The following is a 17,302-nucleotide window of genomic DNA, read 5'->3' as shown; positions in this document are numbered from 1 at the left end:
ACATTGGTAAATTTGATGAGATCAAGGCTTTACTTGATGATATGTTCTAATTAAGTTTTCCACGTGCGTTTCATCCTGAATTAGAGGTTTCCGTCAGCACGCTGTACACCTCTTCTCCTTCAAGGAGAAACCAATAAGACTTCTTTCTCGATTCTTCGAAGAGATTTCAATCACTCTTTGTTTTTCCCGTTGCTTGTTTAATTACGCTAAACAATCGTCTATCACGCGTCAACGAATTCTTTTTCGGTTCTCAATGTGATCGTAAACCAAAGCCCCTTCGAAAAATGGAAACATGCATTTCATTTTCATTCACCAATAAAAACAGAATAAAACCAACTATCATTGATAAGCAAATCTTGTTTGAAAGTTCGACAATAATACGTTATGTTGTATTCACAAATAATTTCATTTATAGAATAACTATTATCATTTATTTAATATATATTAATTGAAATCATAATTTCTTATATAACGTTCTCCGACTTTGTCTAAATTCATTGATTTAAACATGACGTGTTGCAACTTTAGAACAGTTTTAATCCCTTACCGCATAATGACAAGTAAGGTAAAGGCTTTTAATTCAGTTTAATGAAAATTAGTTTTATTCATTGAATATAAGTCAAAGTTAAGAACTACTCTTCTATTATCAATGTTTTACCTTCAAAGCAAGCGTGTACTTCGAATAAATAGGAAATTCTCTCGCGTCCTAGCGAATAATTAATAATAAAATCAACAAGCGTAGTCGCGAAGAAAATCAGACTACAAGAAGTTAAAAGAATGAAGAATGTTTATTAATGTCCTTTATAAATAACTTGCACGAGGTATTCTCAATAATTTTCAATAATAATTAAGTTTGAGATGTGCGAATGGGGTAGGTATGTATTGAACAGTGTAATAAATGTTTTATAAAATATCAGGTATTATAGTCTAGGAATCATTTTTTATGTAAAAACTATGAAAAACTAGATACAGAAAGATAATATAATTAAAAGTAAATCAATAATTCTGCGGTTATTCATGAATAATGCATTATTATGATAATCAACTGCAGTATAGACATCAATCTCCAAAACATGCAAAATCTATATAATGTGACTGCACTGAAAAATAACGAATAAATGTTTCTTAACATTAGAACTACTATTAGATCGATAAGGATGATTCATTTTAGTTCTTTTATTTCGTAACTAGTGGTATCATAAAGAGCTTTTTGTGAAAATCTATCGAATAAATATATTCCTTTATACAGATACAATAATAATAATCGCATTAAATCTAAAAAAATGTAGCTTCTTCATTTGTATAAGAAATTAAAGGTTGATCACTTTAACTCTTCGGCAATGCCAGTATTTAAATTTTAGGAATTTGTAAATAAGATGGAATTGAAATTACGTAGTATTGTACAAGATGTACTTTTTGTTAAAGTAAAGGCGTTATGATATTAATTTAAGAGATATTACAAACTGAAAATAAATACTTTGAATTTTAGTACGCATTTAAAATATTTCTCACAAAATCTAAATAAGAAGTGTGGTTAATTTTGTTCACATTGCAAGCCTTCGTATTTACATATGTTTTGTACATATATCTCAGAAATCATTCAAAATCAAATACATTTTTTATGGATTTGTAGATTTATACTCATACTCACTAATAAACAACAAGACAATTTTTCATACATTCAGTATTCAAATAAATGTTTTTGTATTAGCGATCTTCTAGCGTAGACACTCATATGTCACGAATAAATAAATGTACGCACGCAATTTTATGAAATATTAATGCTTTGCTTATTTATTACTAGGACCTGTTTGGTGATCGTTCAAAATTCACATTCTTTTTATAAAGTACATAGGTAGCAATTTTTCGAGGAAAAAAGCAGAAAATATCCAACTAGCAAAACACGACAGTATAGTCTTTTATAGCTTGCATTGTTCCAGCTACATCGCAGTCCCGTTTTAATTTTCAGGAATTTTTACGGAGGCACGGTTCAACATCGAAGTTGTGTCGAAAGGTTCGCAGTGCAGACAATTTGCCACTCGCATCAACAAATCGACAACCAGATCAACGTAATTCAAAGGAAGAAGGCATCGATGGCGATAAAGAGTCCTTTCTGAAACCAACTCCAGAAGAGAAGTCCGAGGATTCCAAACTAAAGCGACAAACTACTTTTAAAGGTGGTTCGAAGGAAAATCATCAACAACAGTCTTCGAAGTAAGTACATCGAAAACATGTGATTTATTGAACCACTATGTATTGAATTGCTGCTACACGTGTTCACAATCAGTATTTATCTTAATAAATGCTTTAGGAAGGATAATATTAATGAACAAATAATTGTATAGAATTTTAACATAAGTAAAATTTGTAGAAAAGCTGGTATTTGATTGGTGAATATACATACAACGTTTCTTTATTTGCACAATATTAATAAAACCTTCTAAATAATAAAGTACATGAAACTGATTTTATAATAATAAAACTTTTTTTATAAAAAATATATAACGCTGCTGATAGCGACGTGTGACACCAGAAAATCATCAACTACGGTATTTTAAAATATTACATGCTGATGTTGTGAAAATAATATCCCATGTTTTGGATATAAACCCCTTGCCCTATAACTTCTTTCTTAACAATGGTCGATACAATTATATTTTTTGTCATTAATAATTTATTGCAAAAAAAGAAAATTCTAGATATATACTGTCTTTGTTTACTCTAAAGTATAATAATAATTGATAATAGAAAGATAATATTTCATTTGAATTTAAACAAACTGAATAATATTTATATTTGTCAAATTCTGTTTGAAATATTCGTCAAGTATCTAACATGATGTTATAAAGCAAGAGATTAATAAAATGACGAAACTTATTTTCTTTCCTTATTTTTTTACTGTTTTATTTATTTATAATGATTTTATTATACATTGTAAGATACAATATGTTATTGATTTTTGCTACCTATGTAAGATACGAAGCGCTTCATGTCTATTGTTCCGTCCGATGCGGAACAAAACGGCGAAAATCCTCGAAGGTTCGTTTATGATATGGACGTGCCAACAAATTTATTTTCGGGATTAGCTTTTTTCGAACTCAGTTTATTTATTTTAGTTACAAGGGGGCAATTTCACCCTAAAACATGATAAAATCATTTAGTTAATCCGCGCATGTCCAGACAATAGTTTTGGAATTTTTACTTCGTTCCTACAGACAACCGACCATATCATAAACCGGGAATTTCCGAAGGATCGACGCGAACCTCGTTCGTAACGGTTCCGCCAGACATGAGTCAACTTGGAGGAAATTTCCAAGGCATCAGCAAATCTTCGAGGATCCCTCGCACGTGGCCATTGCCCTCGCTCTTGCACCAAGAGGGCTGGCCAAGGGGCGTCGTCCAAGACGCCCCCGATTTTTGGAATTATGCGCCGATTGGGTATTTTCAACTTTCCAATCAGCGCACTCGACACAAAACCTGTAAGTGGTGTATAAAAACACCTACAGGATCGCACTCGCGTAAGTTTTTACGTAGAATCAGTTATCAGAACATCAGTTACGCAGTTAACATCCGAATAGTTCACATTCTACACTCAACCGTTCGGAGTGACAAGATACCGATCAGACTCTCAGACACTCAACCGTTCGGAGTAACGGGATTCTATCAGATTCTACAAGTCCATCGTTCGGGACAACTACATTCCAGCTTCACACTCCGAAGAAGCATCCAATTCGAAATTCGAGAATTCGTTCGTCTCGAAACGCGCAACATCAAACGGGTTCTCAGTATCGTGAGAAACCGGTGGTCTGATCTCAATTGGAGATCAGAATCGAATCAGTCGATTTCTGAAGAAATTTGGAAATCGAAGCGTCGCGAGTATTAACGAGACCTAAAGTTAAAGCTGGGATTTACAACCCCAGCCGAGGAATTAAATCCGCGTTAATAATCGTGTACGGGCGTGCAACCATCGAGGTTGCCACGCTGCGACGTCACATTTTTGGTCCTTCGAGCCGGATCCACTACGGAACAGTTTTTGGTCCTTCGAGCCGGATCTGTGACGTAACATCTATTGTCTTCAAGAAAGCAACGTTGAAAGAAATGTCTAGCGATCGTTGGCATGAGTATCACAGATGACACCCGATATTTTACAAACCTGATTCATTTTCTTAATCTAAAATCAACTTTACTATAGTTTTCTTTGATGTTTTCAATTAGGATCAATTCGATGGCCCCGTGTATTCGTATTTTGCCTCGAATTCTTGGTTTCCAAAATATACTAAAAAATATTTGAAAAGATTAGTGCACTTAATTGATGTATTGCTGTCTTTGAAGATAGTTTAAGCATGTTTCAGCGTTTATAATGCGTTGAAGAATATATAAATATATACCTATTTATTTCAGAGAGTCTACATTAGGGATTGAAAAGGTTCCGACAATAACTGTTAAAAATTGTATATATCGGTTTTGACTGAAACAGTTATGAAGAACTGAAATACATAACTGTTATTCGATATATCAGTTTCGATTCTGATTCTTCAGACTAATATTATATCGGTTCTATAATTATTCTTCGGTTTTGCATTTCATCTCTGTATTTCGTTTCTACATTTCTTTCAGAACCGAAAAATCACAGTTACATTATATCGATATTATAACAGTTTCAAACAAGTAGGACTAACCGATATATCAAATAACAGCTATGACTTTATTTCGATTCTTCATAACTGTTTCAAGAATCAGAATCGATATCACCGTTTTCAACCTTGGTCTACATTCTACACATAATCATTTTCTGCCATGAAAGATTATAAACATTTTTATACAGTAAAAGATTATTTGCTACTTCATGTTTATATAAGAGTTTTTCCTTATTTTTATTCAAAGATTATGCTGCTGTCACTTAAGATAAAAATAAAATATACTGTATAATTTTCACAGTTAACGCATAAATAACTCTTAGTATTGAAAATTTGTTTCTCTTTCAATATTATCTTGAAAGCTATATGTGATGGAGAGTTTTCTCTGAAAATCTGCAAGAATTGTTTACGAGTTATTGCAACGTAAAATATGTGTTAGACAATGCATCAGGGTTAGTGCTTCACTTGAAAAGAAGCTGTTTTATGGATGGTGTGTACGGGCGTCACGTTTGAAAAGATAGTAAAGTGTAACTTTAAGTTTCAAATTGAATTAAATTTCTATTCTGAATAAAAAGGCAAATAGTTATAGAAGTTACTTCTTTTTTCCTCTTATATTTATGCTATATAATTTATATTGTTCACAAATATTCCAACAAATTGTAAAAAACAACTCTCTTTATAAAACTTGCGTTTAAGGTGCTTAAATACTGAATAAATCATAGTAAATAAATTTTGTCATAGACGTTCTATTGCCATGATTGTGTAAATATATATAAACTAAATCCTCGATCAAATATAAATAAAAAGAATAAAATAATATCTATTCAAACCAATTTTTGAAATTGTATATAAAAAATTTATTACTGTAGTAACTTTTAATTTTTTTAAGATACACTTTGATGGTTTATAGATAATAGACAACCAACGAATTTGATAGGTATTTAAATCAAGTGTATTGCACTTAACAATTATGAAAAGACTTAAAGCAAATTAAATTATTTCTATGATAACAATAAATATGTGGAATACTAAATTTCTAATATTAACTTGGATACAAATTAATGTGATGAAGTATCTTAAGCGGTACTGGCTAGACTGTACCTCATAAAGTGTTATTAAAAATGAACTATACATTATAGGTAAAATATATGAATATTTAATGTAGACTGCAGAAAAGTTTTTTGATGATATGTTTCGAATCACTTCGTTGCTTATGAACTAACAAAAGAAACCGTTACGGATTGTGTCGGTAAAGACTCAGCTCCCGACACTCTTGCAATCCTCTTGCATATGGAAATTGTTTGCACATGAATCAACTACACTGGAGTCGATTTATTATTCCATGACCTGGAATTTTTAACTGCTTGGAATATTCATAACTGTGACTATGCGTTTCTTTGTACCCCAAACTTGCACGAACTTGACAATCAGGAACATCATTTTAACTATTCGTAGTCAATCACGTTAATAAGCTTGATAATCGAATATTGTTAATAATATTTACGTACGTTTTTCTAAAATTATTTTTAAATAGGTATTCATTGAATCGTACGCATATATGTATTGACAATGATAATTTTGTTAATTATAGTTTCAGAAATGCTGAAAGTAATATTGAAACATATTTGCACTTTCATAGATTTTTTATTTATCACGTACCAAATTGTAAAATTTGTCACGTAAAATTTGTCACGTAAAGTTTGCAATTTCGTAATAACCGAACGCAAACTTTCGTATATATTTCGTATATATATGTATATAAATTTAAATTATATTTAAATTATCGTGTATTTAAATTTATTATCTTCTCCCCATAATTTAAACAAAATATCTGGTTTTCTTTGGTTAAGTTTATACACGTATACGGGTTCTTTAAAAGTTCTTGTTTGTTCTTATAACATTTGTTTGGATTAAACGAACGCATTTGCATAGTGACAAATTCGATTTATTACGATTTCAGACGTAGGTAACAATTAAAATATTCCAACTGATATTCATCGCAGCAACGTGAACCATGAATCTCCTTTTTGAAGTAGAACAAGCTGTAATTTCGTAAAATCGTACAAAGTAAATCATGAAACTCCATTAGCTCTCAGTTCTTACTTCAAGCTTCAGTAAGGATTACTTCACTCTCAAACGTTGGTTGCGAATTTGTTAAAGATATATAGGTACATGCATTTTAGATACGTTTTCCCGAATATTTCACAGTATTCGACAGTGCAGAAAATTCTGGAATTTTCCAGCGGAATGTTAATACTGTTTCGTCTTAAATAAACTTTGGCAGAGGCGCGGACAAACGAAAGCCAAGTAGAAATTGTGCTTCGAGACAGACTTTTAATTTGCTTAACCAGTTAACTACGTTTAACGAGTACATACGTCATCTTAAGGCTTGAAACAATATTATTTCTTTCAAGGAGGAAATATTTATTTTTTCAGATAAACAGGTATTTCTTCTTTGTTTTGTTTTGGTTTTTTATTAAAATATACCCTAGGTGCATTCGCCCTGCGTTTAATGAGTACACACTTCATTTTTTTTATTCTATTGCGCATAAAACGAGAGATTTTTCAAACTAAATTCCACAGTTAACAGGTTTGCTTCTTCAGATCTGATTTTTATATAAAATGGTAATATACTACTTTTCCGGTAGAAATAGGCTCGAAGCACAGGTATATATATGGTTCCTCGCCACAGTTTTAACATCTTGCTAGATTTTGAAGTAATAAAACAATCTGCACTTCCAAAGAAAAAGATAGCATACGCGTGCTATCTTTAATTTCTCGCGTTATAATTATGGTACAGGAAAGGTGCAAATGATACATAAAGACTACCTTCTACTAATATGTAAATACTACCTATATTGGAATTTCTACAAGATATTCTCTTAGGAGGAATGTAAACACACAAATAGCCAGAGACAAAATTATAGTACACTCAAGGTTTATTTTGATTTTCTTCATTGTGTCGCAAGGTTTAAGGAAGTTAAAGTGGTCAGTCAGTGTTTAGTGCTTCTTGATATTGGTATTTGTCGCATTTCGTGATGGGTCGTGCTAAAAGATTGTCTGATAGTGAAATAAACGCAATTTTTATTTTAAAAAAACGGAAAGTAACGATTACAGAAATTGCGAAAAAAATTAATTGAAGCAGAAAAGCTGTATATAACGTATTAAAAGATGCGGATAGCTAAGGTAAAAGGGAAAACACTGGAAGGCCAGCAGCCCTATCACACTATGACACAACAGCAATACTTCGTGCTGCAAGAGAAATTGCTTGCAAAGCTGGTGTACATACTAATATTCAAAATGTTCGACGTGTGCTGCAAATGAGTAATATTATAAACCGATCAAAAATAAAAGCCAAACCACGATTAAGAAAGAAACATAAGGAAGCACGGCTCGAATTTGCGAAAAAACACACACACTAGAGGAAAACCTGGAGGAATGTAATCTTTACAGATGAAAAAAGGTTTTGTCTGGATGGTCCAGATAGTAGTACATACTATTATCATGACATTCGAAAAGGACAATTAACAAAATTAAACGACAAATGAAAGCAGGTGGAATATTGATTTGGGCCGGCATATGTTACAAAGGGAAAACAGATATTAATTTTATACAAGGAAAAATGAATAGTGCAAGTTATTTGAGATTAATAAAAAACCAAATTGATAAGTATGCACAAGGCATTGCAGGTACAAAATTTGTATTTCGGCAAGGTATTGCTGCCATACGAACGGCAAAAATTATTCATGAGAAAAAATTTCAAAGGAGGAAATTTCTGTTTTGGAATGGCCGGCATGCTCCCCGGACCTTAATATAATTGAGAACTGTTGGAGATTATTATCAAAAGCTGTCTACGCAAAAGGTAGACAATTTAAAATTTTAAATAATTTAAAAATCTGAATTAAAGAGGAATGGAAAAACTTATCACAATTTTGAATTGAAGTATTGCATAAATCCTTACCAAAAAGGATGATAGAAGTAATTGAGAACCACGAAGGTCCCACATATTATTAAACACAGGTACAGTTATATCATTTTCATATTTGTCTATTTTAAATTTATATAATATGGAATATTTTTCAGACGTGCTATCATTTTGTCTGTATTCATTTGGGTATTTGTATTTTTACTAAGAAAATTCGTTAAAGAAAAGTCAATAATAGTTACGTTTACATATTGGTAGACGGTAGTCTTTATGTATCATTTGCACTTTCCCTATGCCATAATTATAACGCGTGAAATTAAAGATAGCACACGTGTGCTATCTTTTTCTTTACGAGTATACGTTATAATTTGCCTTGGGTCGGAAGAGGTTAAAATAGCTCACGTGATCCGATGATGCTTTTTCGAAAAGTTAATTTCGGCAGAACGCGTTTGTAATGATGCATAATAACACGATGGATGTAATTTAACGATGTGAATTTGACTTTAATTTAAATAGCCGCTGGTTGGCTGTCGAACCAGTGATGTTCTCGACTGTCGGAGGCGAAATGTCTCGTTTTATGGATTTGGAAACCGTCCCTGGTTAGGGAGTTACAACCTTTCTGATGGGGATGGTGAACAGATATGGAAACTGCCTTACTAACCGTTTCCACCGGTTATAGGATTATAAAAGTCATCGATGGGTCTGCTTGCGGGCTTCTGACCTGAACGCAAGTCAATATAACATGCAAAACCTGAGTAATGTGCTTGAAATTCATTAGTTGTTGGGCACACCCATTTTTAGTAATATAAGACAATTCTTTCAAGATCTAGTGGATCTTAACATAGTTTCAAGACAAAATTGAATCTCTCTTAAGCTTATTAATCGTCACAAATAATAATTCGAAGCAATAACTAAAATTTCCTCAAGTCCTAACCAAGCATTGCTAAGAGATAACTTGATAGCTAGGCTGTAGAAATCGCTTAATCGATCAGTTTTCATTTTTTTCTCACCCAATTTTCAATTCGTTTATTTCCCTAATTTCTATTTTCGATCGTTAATTTACTGTTCATTAATACGATCTCCAGGCCACCTGTAGAGATAGCGGTATGCAAATTGGCTAATTAAATATGGAAGACATTGACGAAAGCACTGTCGAATAGATCCGACCAGTAGACCTGCAATTGACTGGTACTTCGGGGACCAGTTCCTGGCGGCAGGTTGATAGTCTTAATACTGTGCGAGGGAAACACGAGGGTGGTAGTGCATGGCTGTTTATAGTTGGCGGAACGATTTGTCTGGTTAATTCCAATAACGAACAAAACTTTAGCCTACTTTTGTCGGCTTTTGTCAATGTGTTTTTACTACCAATGTACAAACAAGTCCTTTTAGAGAGATAGGTGGCTTCTAGTCGCATGAGATTAAATAATGATAAATCTATGAAGCCCTGATGTGTTCTGGACCACGTGCGCTATACTGAAGGAATCATCGTGACTTCCTTGACTGAAAGGCCCGGGTAACCCACTAAACCTCCTTCGTGATGGGGATTGGGATTTATAATTATTCCCCATGAACGAGGAATTCCCAGGGGGTGCGAGTCATAAGCTTGCATTGATTACATACCTACCCTTTGTATACACCGGCTGTCGTTACTACCGATTCAATGATTTAGTGAGGTCTTTGGACTGGTGCGCGGTAATGTTGTTGCGTTATCGACGTTGCCGGCAAGATGACCAAACTTGATCATTTAGAGGAAATAAAAGTCCAAGGTCTTGACAGGTGAGCTGCATCCCAATAGTCTGCGAATCAGCTTGATATGCTGGCAGAGTTTTTGAAAGTAAACTCGATATCTCTAACAGCCTAATTCTGTGGAACCTATCATCCCCAGGAGCCTACGCGTAACCAATAAAAACTATAGAAATATAAACTAGAAAGACACCTCTTGCAGCGGTGCCGTTTCGCTAGACACCAAGTCAACCTCCAACTGTACTTACCTACAATCTTCTATGACCGTCCATTTTATATTTGTTCTTTTTATTCTTAGAAAACCAAATTTATTACAAATACGAATTTCAAATACACATGAACAGACAGTCCACACATTTTCTAGAGTTTATCTTTTAGCTACGGTGGGACTAGCCGTGAAGTTATACCTCTGTAGAGCAAGGTTTGACGCAGTCTGCATATTGTAAATGTGGCACTACGATTTGAGGTTGATAGAATTGTCCACTGTGCAATTACGTAGATTAGACTATAATGTGCACAACTATCGATGACAGAGAAAGAACTGTGCCGCTATAGTCGCGTATTAAAAAGATGATATACACAAATGCCACTATAGTGGCTTATAATAGCTAAAAAGTTAATGGAATTCGTCACAGCACCAAGTGTAACATTTGGATGAATCAGCGCGTGTAAAATTTAAGTTCTAGAAACACAGAAGATGCTTTGATTCCAATCGTCACAAGGTGTTATCGTTTTGAACAAATTTTAGTCACACGAATTTGAGAATTTGTTGTTTGCGTGATTTTGCTTGTATTTGATATCAAATTTTGCAAGCCTATGTTATGTACACCCACTTTATGGGGGGGGGGGGCACTATCGATTTACAGCATTATGATACGACCACATATCAATGATAGTCATCGACAAGTGCTATCTTCATGCATCAGCGTCCCACGAATTAAACAAGTATATATCTCATGTCTCATGTAAATATTTGTGATGATTTCGTGACCCGCACAAGTGCTTTTCACATGTTCCATTTATCACGTTAATTTATTCAAACACTGTTGGTAGTAAAGTTCCTTGTCTGCGCCAGTTTATGAACAATAGTAGTTAATAAAGATCCACAAAACAAAAACAAACTCTATAGAAATAATGAGTGAGTGTTGAACTACAAGTTCGAGTCTAAAATGCGAATTTATAGTTGAAATACAAAGCTCAATTAGTGTAATTAATAAGTTTTTACAATCTATTCAAAATTATCAAAAATTATCGATATAGAGGTCAGATTCTTCTTCAAAACTCTCATTTGAAATAAAATATCATTAGATCTGGGTATAAAAAACGTAATACAAAGTCTGAGCAGTTGTAACACCTTTAGGATCGATGCACAATCTACACACATGCTCTACCACGACTCTATATAAATCCTTTTCAAATTGAAATATTAAAGTTACTATAAGTAATGTCGTTTTTCGATACTGTAGAAAATTGTTTTTTTGCGAAGAGTTAATACATTTTTAGTTAATAATAAAACCTCCATCGTTATTGACGATCTTCTCCCATCTCTTTGGCAAACTTTGAATTCCCTTGTTGTAGAATGGTGTTTTTGAAGTAAAATATTTTTCGCTTGCAGTTTTGATAGATGCTGTACGAGGTAATTTTTTTCCGCGGGGATAATGCTTCATGGTACTTCCCAGCATAATTTCTTGATTCTTTCTCGGATGATTCTGGCACTATGTGGTCTTGCTTTATCATGTTGGAGAATAACAGCCCTTCGATTTATCAGTCTTAGACGTTTTTGTAACAATGTCACGCTTAATCAATCAAGCTGAGGACAACAATATTCAGCAGTTATTGTTTCATTAGGATTGAGAACCTCGTAATGAATAATTCCTGTGGAATCCCACCATACTGACAATAATACCTTTTTAAGGTGAAGACTCGGTTTTAGAGTTGGGAAAAGTATTTACCGTGATGTCAACCATTGTTTTTCTTATTCAGATTGCTGAATAGAATCCACTTTTCATTTCCCGCAACAATTTGTCGATGAAAATTAAATCCGTTTAACCTCAACAAAAATTAACTGCAAATGCGTACACGCTGAATTTTGTTTTTAACTGAAAGTTCACGAAAGACCCATATTCCAGCTCTTTGCAATTTATTCAGCTGTTTTAAACACCGTTGTATCGTAGACCACAAAGTCTTAAGCTTCGTGGCTAATTCCTCGATAGTTTGTTTGGGCTCAGTTTCAATTTCAGACAGTAACAGATCTTTGTCAAAGTCAACAGGTCTCCCAGGTTTTGTACAGTCTAAAGATTGAAAACAGGGTTCTTAAATTTTTTAAACTAATACTGACATATTCTATCACCCACGTGACCGGGATCAATAGCATTAATGGTATTTGTGACATTAGTGGCATTTTTATGAAAGAACACTAAGAACACTAAAAATTGATATATTTACCTAAATAATAAGTTATATTATAATAACACAAATTATACTCACTAGATGGAAATGTCTACTACATCTGAAAAAAACGACATTTCTTATGGATACCTCTAATACATTTTTAAACGAACACATAGTTCCAAGTTCGTGCACGCACGAGATACCGCGATACGTTAATGCATTGGAAATCTATTAACCCATCACTTTATACTATCATATCAGATTCATGGTGAAGATTTAAAATAGAATACAACAAACGTAAATATTATTCAATTCTTTTGACTTCAGATTAAATGCTATTTATCTAGTGTCAACTCTCATAAGTAGCGAATAAAACTAGAATTCATCTCTTTTTTCGATAAATTATTAATGATAGAGTAGTTGTATCAAGGAGTTAACGCCAACATTAATTATCGACAATATAATAGTATATTTGCTAAGATTTCAATCAATTCATATTCTAAAATGCACCTTAGCAGAACAATTTCTTTAAATATTTCTCAGAAAAACGTGTGTATGTTTTCCAAAATTGTCTAGTCATTCTGGTGTTAATAGGCGTATCGATGCATATGTCATATTGAAATATAGGTTAATAATTTCCCTTTAAACACAAACATCAACAGAAATCATTATATTTGACTGATTAAGAAGGTTTGATAGTTCGAAATTATAATTGCTATTGCTACTGAAAAATTGTCTAAGCAGTAATCAATCAGTCACTCGTTTCGAAAAGATTGTTAAATAATTACCGATAGGTATCGTACTAATTCCCATTCAGAATTAGATTTTGTCAAATTTAAACAAAACTCCAACGTCTCCGTCGACCTTTAGAGTTTTTAAAATATACACTGGAATAAAATAAAGTCTTCCTCAAAAACCACGTTCAAAGGTCAAATAGAATTCAAATGGATTTTCCGAATAACGTTATTATACTCTGATACCATTGTCTTCAATAAATATTGACTTGAAAAGGACGAACTTTCATTCTCGCAATCTCGCTTCTATGTTGTATAGACCGGTGTTCACAAATAGACACCATTCTCGCAACCACGGCTAACCACGCAGGAGAGGAATCAGTCGTTGATAGCATGGTAGTAGGTTATTGCGACGCACGAAATTCGGTACCCGAGAAATTGGCGATCGTCGATGACTCAATAGCCAAGCGGTGACTTTTACTATTGGCACGGAAAAGTCACGTGCCCGTGTCAACTGATACAATCGAATATTGTGGAAACAGATTTTTCAAACGTCAACTCACCAATACATCAATGTCGTAAAATACAAGCTGTTAAAAAAGGAGGTCGCACTCTTTTAATCTTCATCCAGTGTGTACAACAAAGAAAAACAAGGAAAATGTGTAGCAAAGAAAAGGAAGAAAATGTTCAGCTTAATACTTGGAGTATTTTGTCATCTGAATTCACGTGATAGAATTTTTTATAGATATAAGATTAAGTTACTCGGTGACATATCAAACAAACAAATTTTAGTCGATTTATGAGACGCAAGGAGGTTAAGAGAGCAGTCGCCATAAAACTATTTTGACTTATCAGTTTCGATTTTATGAAAAAATGTTTCGACTCTACGCAGTTTCGTGAAAACTGATTCGCTAATCAACGTGTTAATAGTACATCCAATAAGTTTTTCAGTTTGTAATAATGACGTTTATTTTTCAAAACACGATTCCTAGGATTGCAGTAATGATTTGGTGAAACGTATTTATCTTATGATACGTGTTACTCAGAGCAAGAAAACTGCGTTTCGGTACAAATCCACAAGTTCGCAATACCGCAATAACATTGGGATGTATTATTGTAAATGCTTGGAAATGACAGGATCAAAACGGTATGGTTATCGAGGTTATTAAATTGGTTTTCTTAATTTATATGCCATTATGGAACAAACAATATAGGATCTTGATTAGAAATTCTTGAAAACGACCAAATACTTTAAATAAAACATTTTGGCCACCATCAAATTTACATCATCGAATGGTGTAACTTTGTCTTCAGAAGTTTTTTTTAACGATATATATGGCGGACATATTTAGATGTTCTCAGTTAAGTGAGACACTCCTTGAAATTTCATGATTGAAAGAGTTTGAACATTCATGTCATAACATTGCATTTTTCAATGCTATACGAATATGATACAAACAACATAGGATTTCATTTAAGAAAGTGCTGGTGAAATTTCAAAAACTTAACCTTGAAAATAACATTTTTTTTACTAAGTCTAAAAACAATGGAAATATTGAGACGTTCTTATGTAAACGAGACACTGTGTATATAAAATATCACATGTATTGAAACATAACATTTTTCAAAAGCATTGAAATCGGTGAAAAAGTAGCTTTCCTGAATGTTTACTCTAAAGAAACTAAATTACAGATTTATTAAAAAGTATTTAAAAAAATTTTTGACTGCTTTATGGCTGTATCGATTGGTAATCTTACATCTTCGAAAGAGGAATTTGCTTTAGCAGTATACTGTTTATATTTGCCGTGGGTAACCAAACATTTAAACCTCCTAGTTCCATATTTTGTGCGTTTAAATAATTTCGGCGATATTCGATCAATCGAATAATTTTTTCTCCTCCTTGGAAGTTCGTTTTCGCGTACCCATATTACAAGCAATTCTTCGTTATTTGGTAATTTGAAAAACTGTACTTTCTGAACACCATTTTCCTGGCGTTTATAATCGGAATAATCATATGACGATCACTCATACCTTCGCCTGCCCAAGCTCCGTGTGTATAAAACGTCGGGTAAATAACTGACAGTTAGATTAAATATAACTTATGAATTCCTACACTTGAAAATATTTTTAGCGTATTCAGAATAACATAATTCAACAGATTATATTAACATTAAAATTACCAGAGGTGTCAAAATGACTCATTCTTGTTTTTTTCATTTTGTAATTATTGAAAAGATAACAGATTTTTTTTGAGAAATTATTAAAGAAATTGATTCAGCAATACGCAAACTGAATTCTAAATCAATTACAGTTTCGACAGATGCACTCTTGAAATTGTTATAGAAGGACTTCAAAATGTCACTTTAACTGTTCGGTAGGTTTAATGTTAAGAAATGTTAAAAATGTTGTGTCCGCCAAGCTATGGTTTAACTAAACTTTTTTTCTGTCATAATATTTATAGATTCCACTTTTATTTTAAAATCAATTATATTGTCAAAGAAACTCTACTACCGTCGTAATTAAATAAATTCAAGCATCAAAGTTTGAAAATTCAATTTTACCAAGACATTGCAATGTGTAATAGCAACTCTTGAGAGAATCAAATACAAAGTTCTTATTCCCTTGCTCCCTTACTGCGTTAAAACTGCGATGTTCTAGTTAGCCTAGTCAAATTATTCATAACGCGAATCAGGATTGATTATTTTACGCAGAAATATTCACTTACTTCCTTTAACTTATTTAATGTGCTTACTTTGTCACCTCTAATTCCAATTTTCTGTTTCAACGATATTTAATAGGAACACGCAAACAGGAGAATGTAAAACTTGATGTCCTTATCCCAATTTCTCTTTAATTCGTAAAATATAGTTTCTTGGGACGAATAACCTTTCTAAAAATACAGAAAATATGCACATCACTGACTGTACACCTGCGCCATTAAATTACTAGGTAAGCGATTATTTTAAGGAAAAAGTGAACTATTACTAAAGTATTGAAGAATATAAGAATATAAAGTATTTAAAAAATATACAATTTGATTATAGTATTCTTTTCAGTGAATTCGAAGAAGTACAATTACAGCATAGTGACAAAAGTTATACAAAAATTAAAGATGTATATTAGAAGATAAAGAGGAACTTCTGGTGGAGATAGAAACAGTTAGAAATAAACTAGTCGAAATAAATTAGTCGAAATATATTTTAAAAAATTCACTCTCGGAACACCTTAACTACTTTTGTTTCAATTATTCCATTACGTTCACATTTATGTATATAAGTATTCGATGAACCAGGTGTATTCTCTTATTAATGCTCTATGACAATCTGTCCTCTTTGTAAGTATTGAATACGAAAATATATATAAGAATGGTAAAACGGATGTATCAGGTAAATAATAAAAATTAAATTGTTCAATTGAAACTTCCTATTTCAGTATTTTCTATTATAACTGATAATTTTGTTATAGATTATCACAAAATATATAACAACTCTAAATATCTGTATTATTTTCAGTATTAAAGAAAATCATTTAAGGAAAAAGTCACACTATTTCAGGGGGAAAATTTTATACTGCTGAGAGATGTTTCTGTCATGGTCATTTTTCGAGATTTCAAGATCATCGTTACTTTTTTAAATGAAACTGTACATTGTATGTTCTATATTATTATAGGAAATTAAGAAACACAATGTAATGACTTTAACAAACATATCGTTTCAATCGTGCAATGTTCTTTTTGTTCTGTATTAGGTACCCCTAAAAGGTTTTGCCATTTTTATTAAGCATTATTTCCGATATTATTATACTAAATATCCAGTGACTGTGAAGGGCAACCAATCTGTTTCATTAAAAGTAATAGAAAGTTCTGCTCAAGT

The 17,302-nt window shown here is 32.6% G+C and overlaps 1 protein-coding gene and 2 long non-coding RNA genes across 22 annotated transcripts in view; 2 read left to right on the top strand and 1 right to left on the bottom strand.

The window, feature by feature from the left end:
• Positions 1-17,302, top strand: part of LOC116435176 (uncharacterized) — a 384,264-nt gene that overhangs the window by 323,830 nt on the left and 43,132 nt on the right. For all 20 annotated transcript variants that reach the window (XR_004236703.2, XM_031994464.2, XM_031994459.2 and 17 more), the window contains one exon: positions 1,970-2,214. Coding sequence is in view for 19 of the 20 variants with exons in the window: in XM_031994464.2 (XP_031850324.1) it covers positions 1,970-2,214 (245 nt within the window). In the remaining variant the exon portion in view is untranslated. The remainder of the gene's footprint in view (positions 1-1,969; positions 2,215-17,302) is intronic.
• Positions 11,574-13,875, bottom strand: LOC116435177 (uncharacterized). The gene is made up of 3 exons (XR_004236704.2): positions 13,485-13,875; positions 12,212-12,596; positions 11,574-12,115 (listed from the first exon to the last, which is right to left on the bottom strand). It is a non-coding gene; the product is annotated as an uncharacterized LOC116435177 (long non-coding RNA).
• LOC143175112 (uncharacterized) lies at positions 13,827-16,808 on the top strand. Its single transcript, XR_012999756.1, has 3 exons — positions 13,827-14,577; positions 16,229-16,379; positions 16,487-16,808. It is a non-coding gene; the product is annotated as an uncharacterized LOC143175112 (long non-coding RNA).

Source organism: Nomia melanderi, chromosome 11 (assembly GCF_051020985.1).
Source record: "Nomia melanderi isolate GNS246 chromosome 11, iyNomMela1, whole genome shotgun sequence".
Lineage (NCBI taxonomy): Eukaryota > Metazoa > Arthropoda > Insecta > Hymenoptera > Halictidae > Nomia > Nomia melanderi.
Note: the sequence above shows the minus strand (reverse complement) of the source record. Positions and strands in the feature narration are given on the sequence as shown.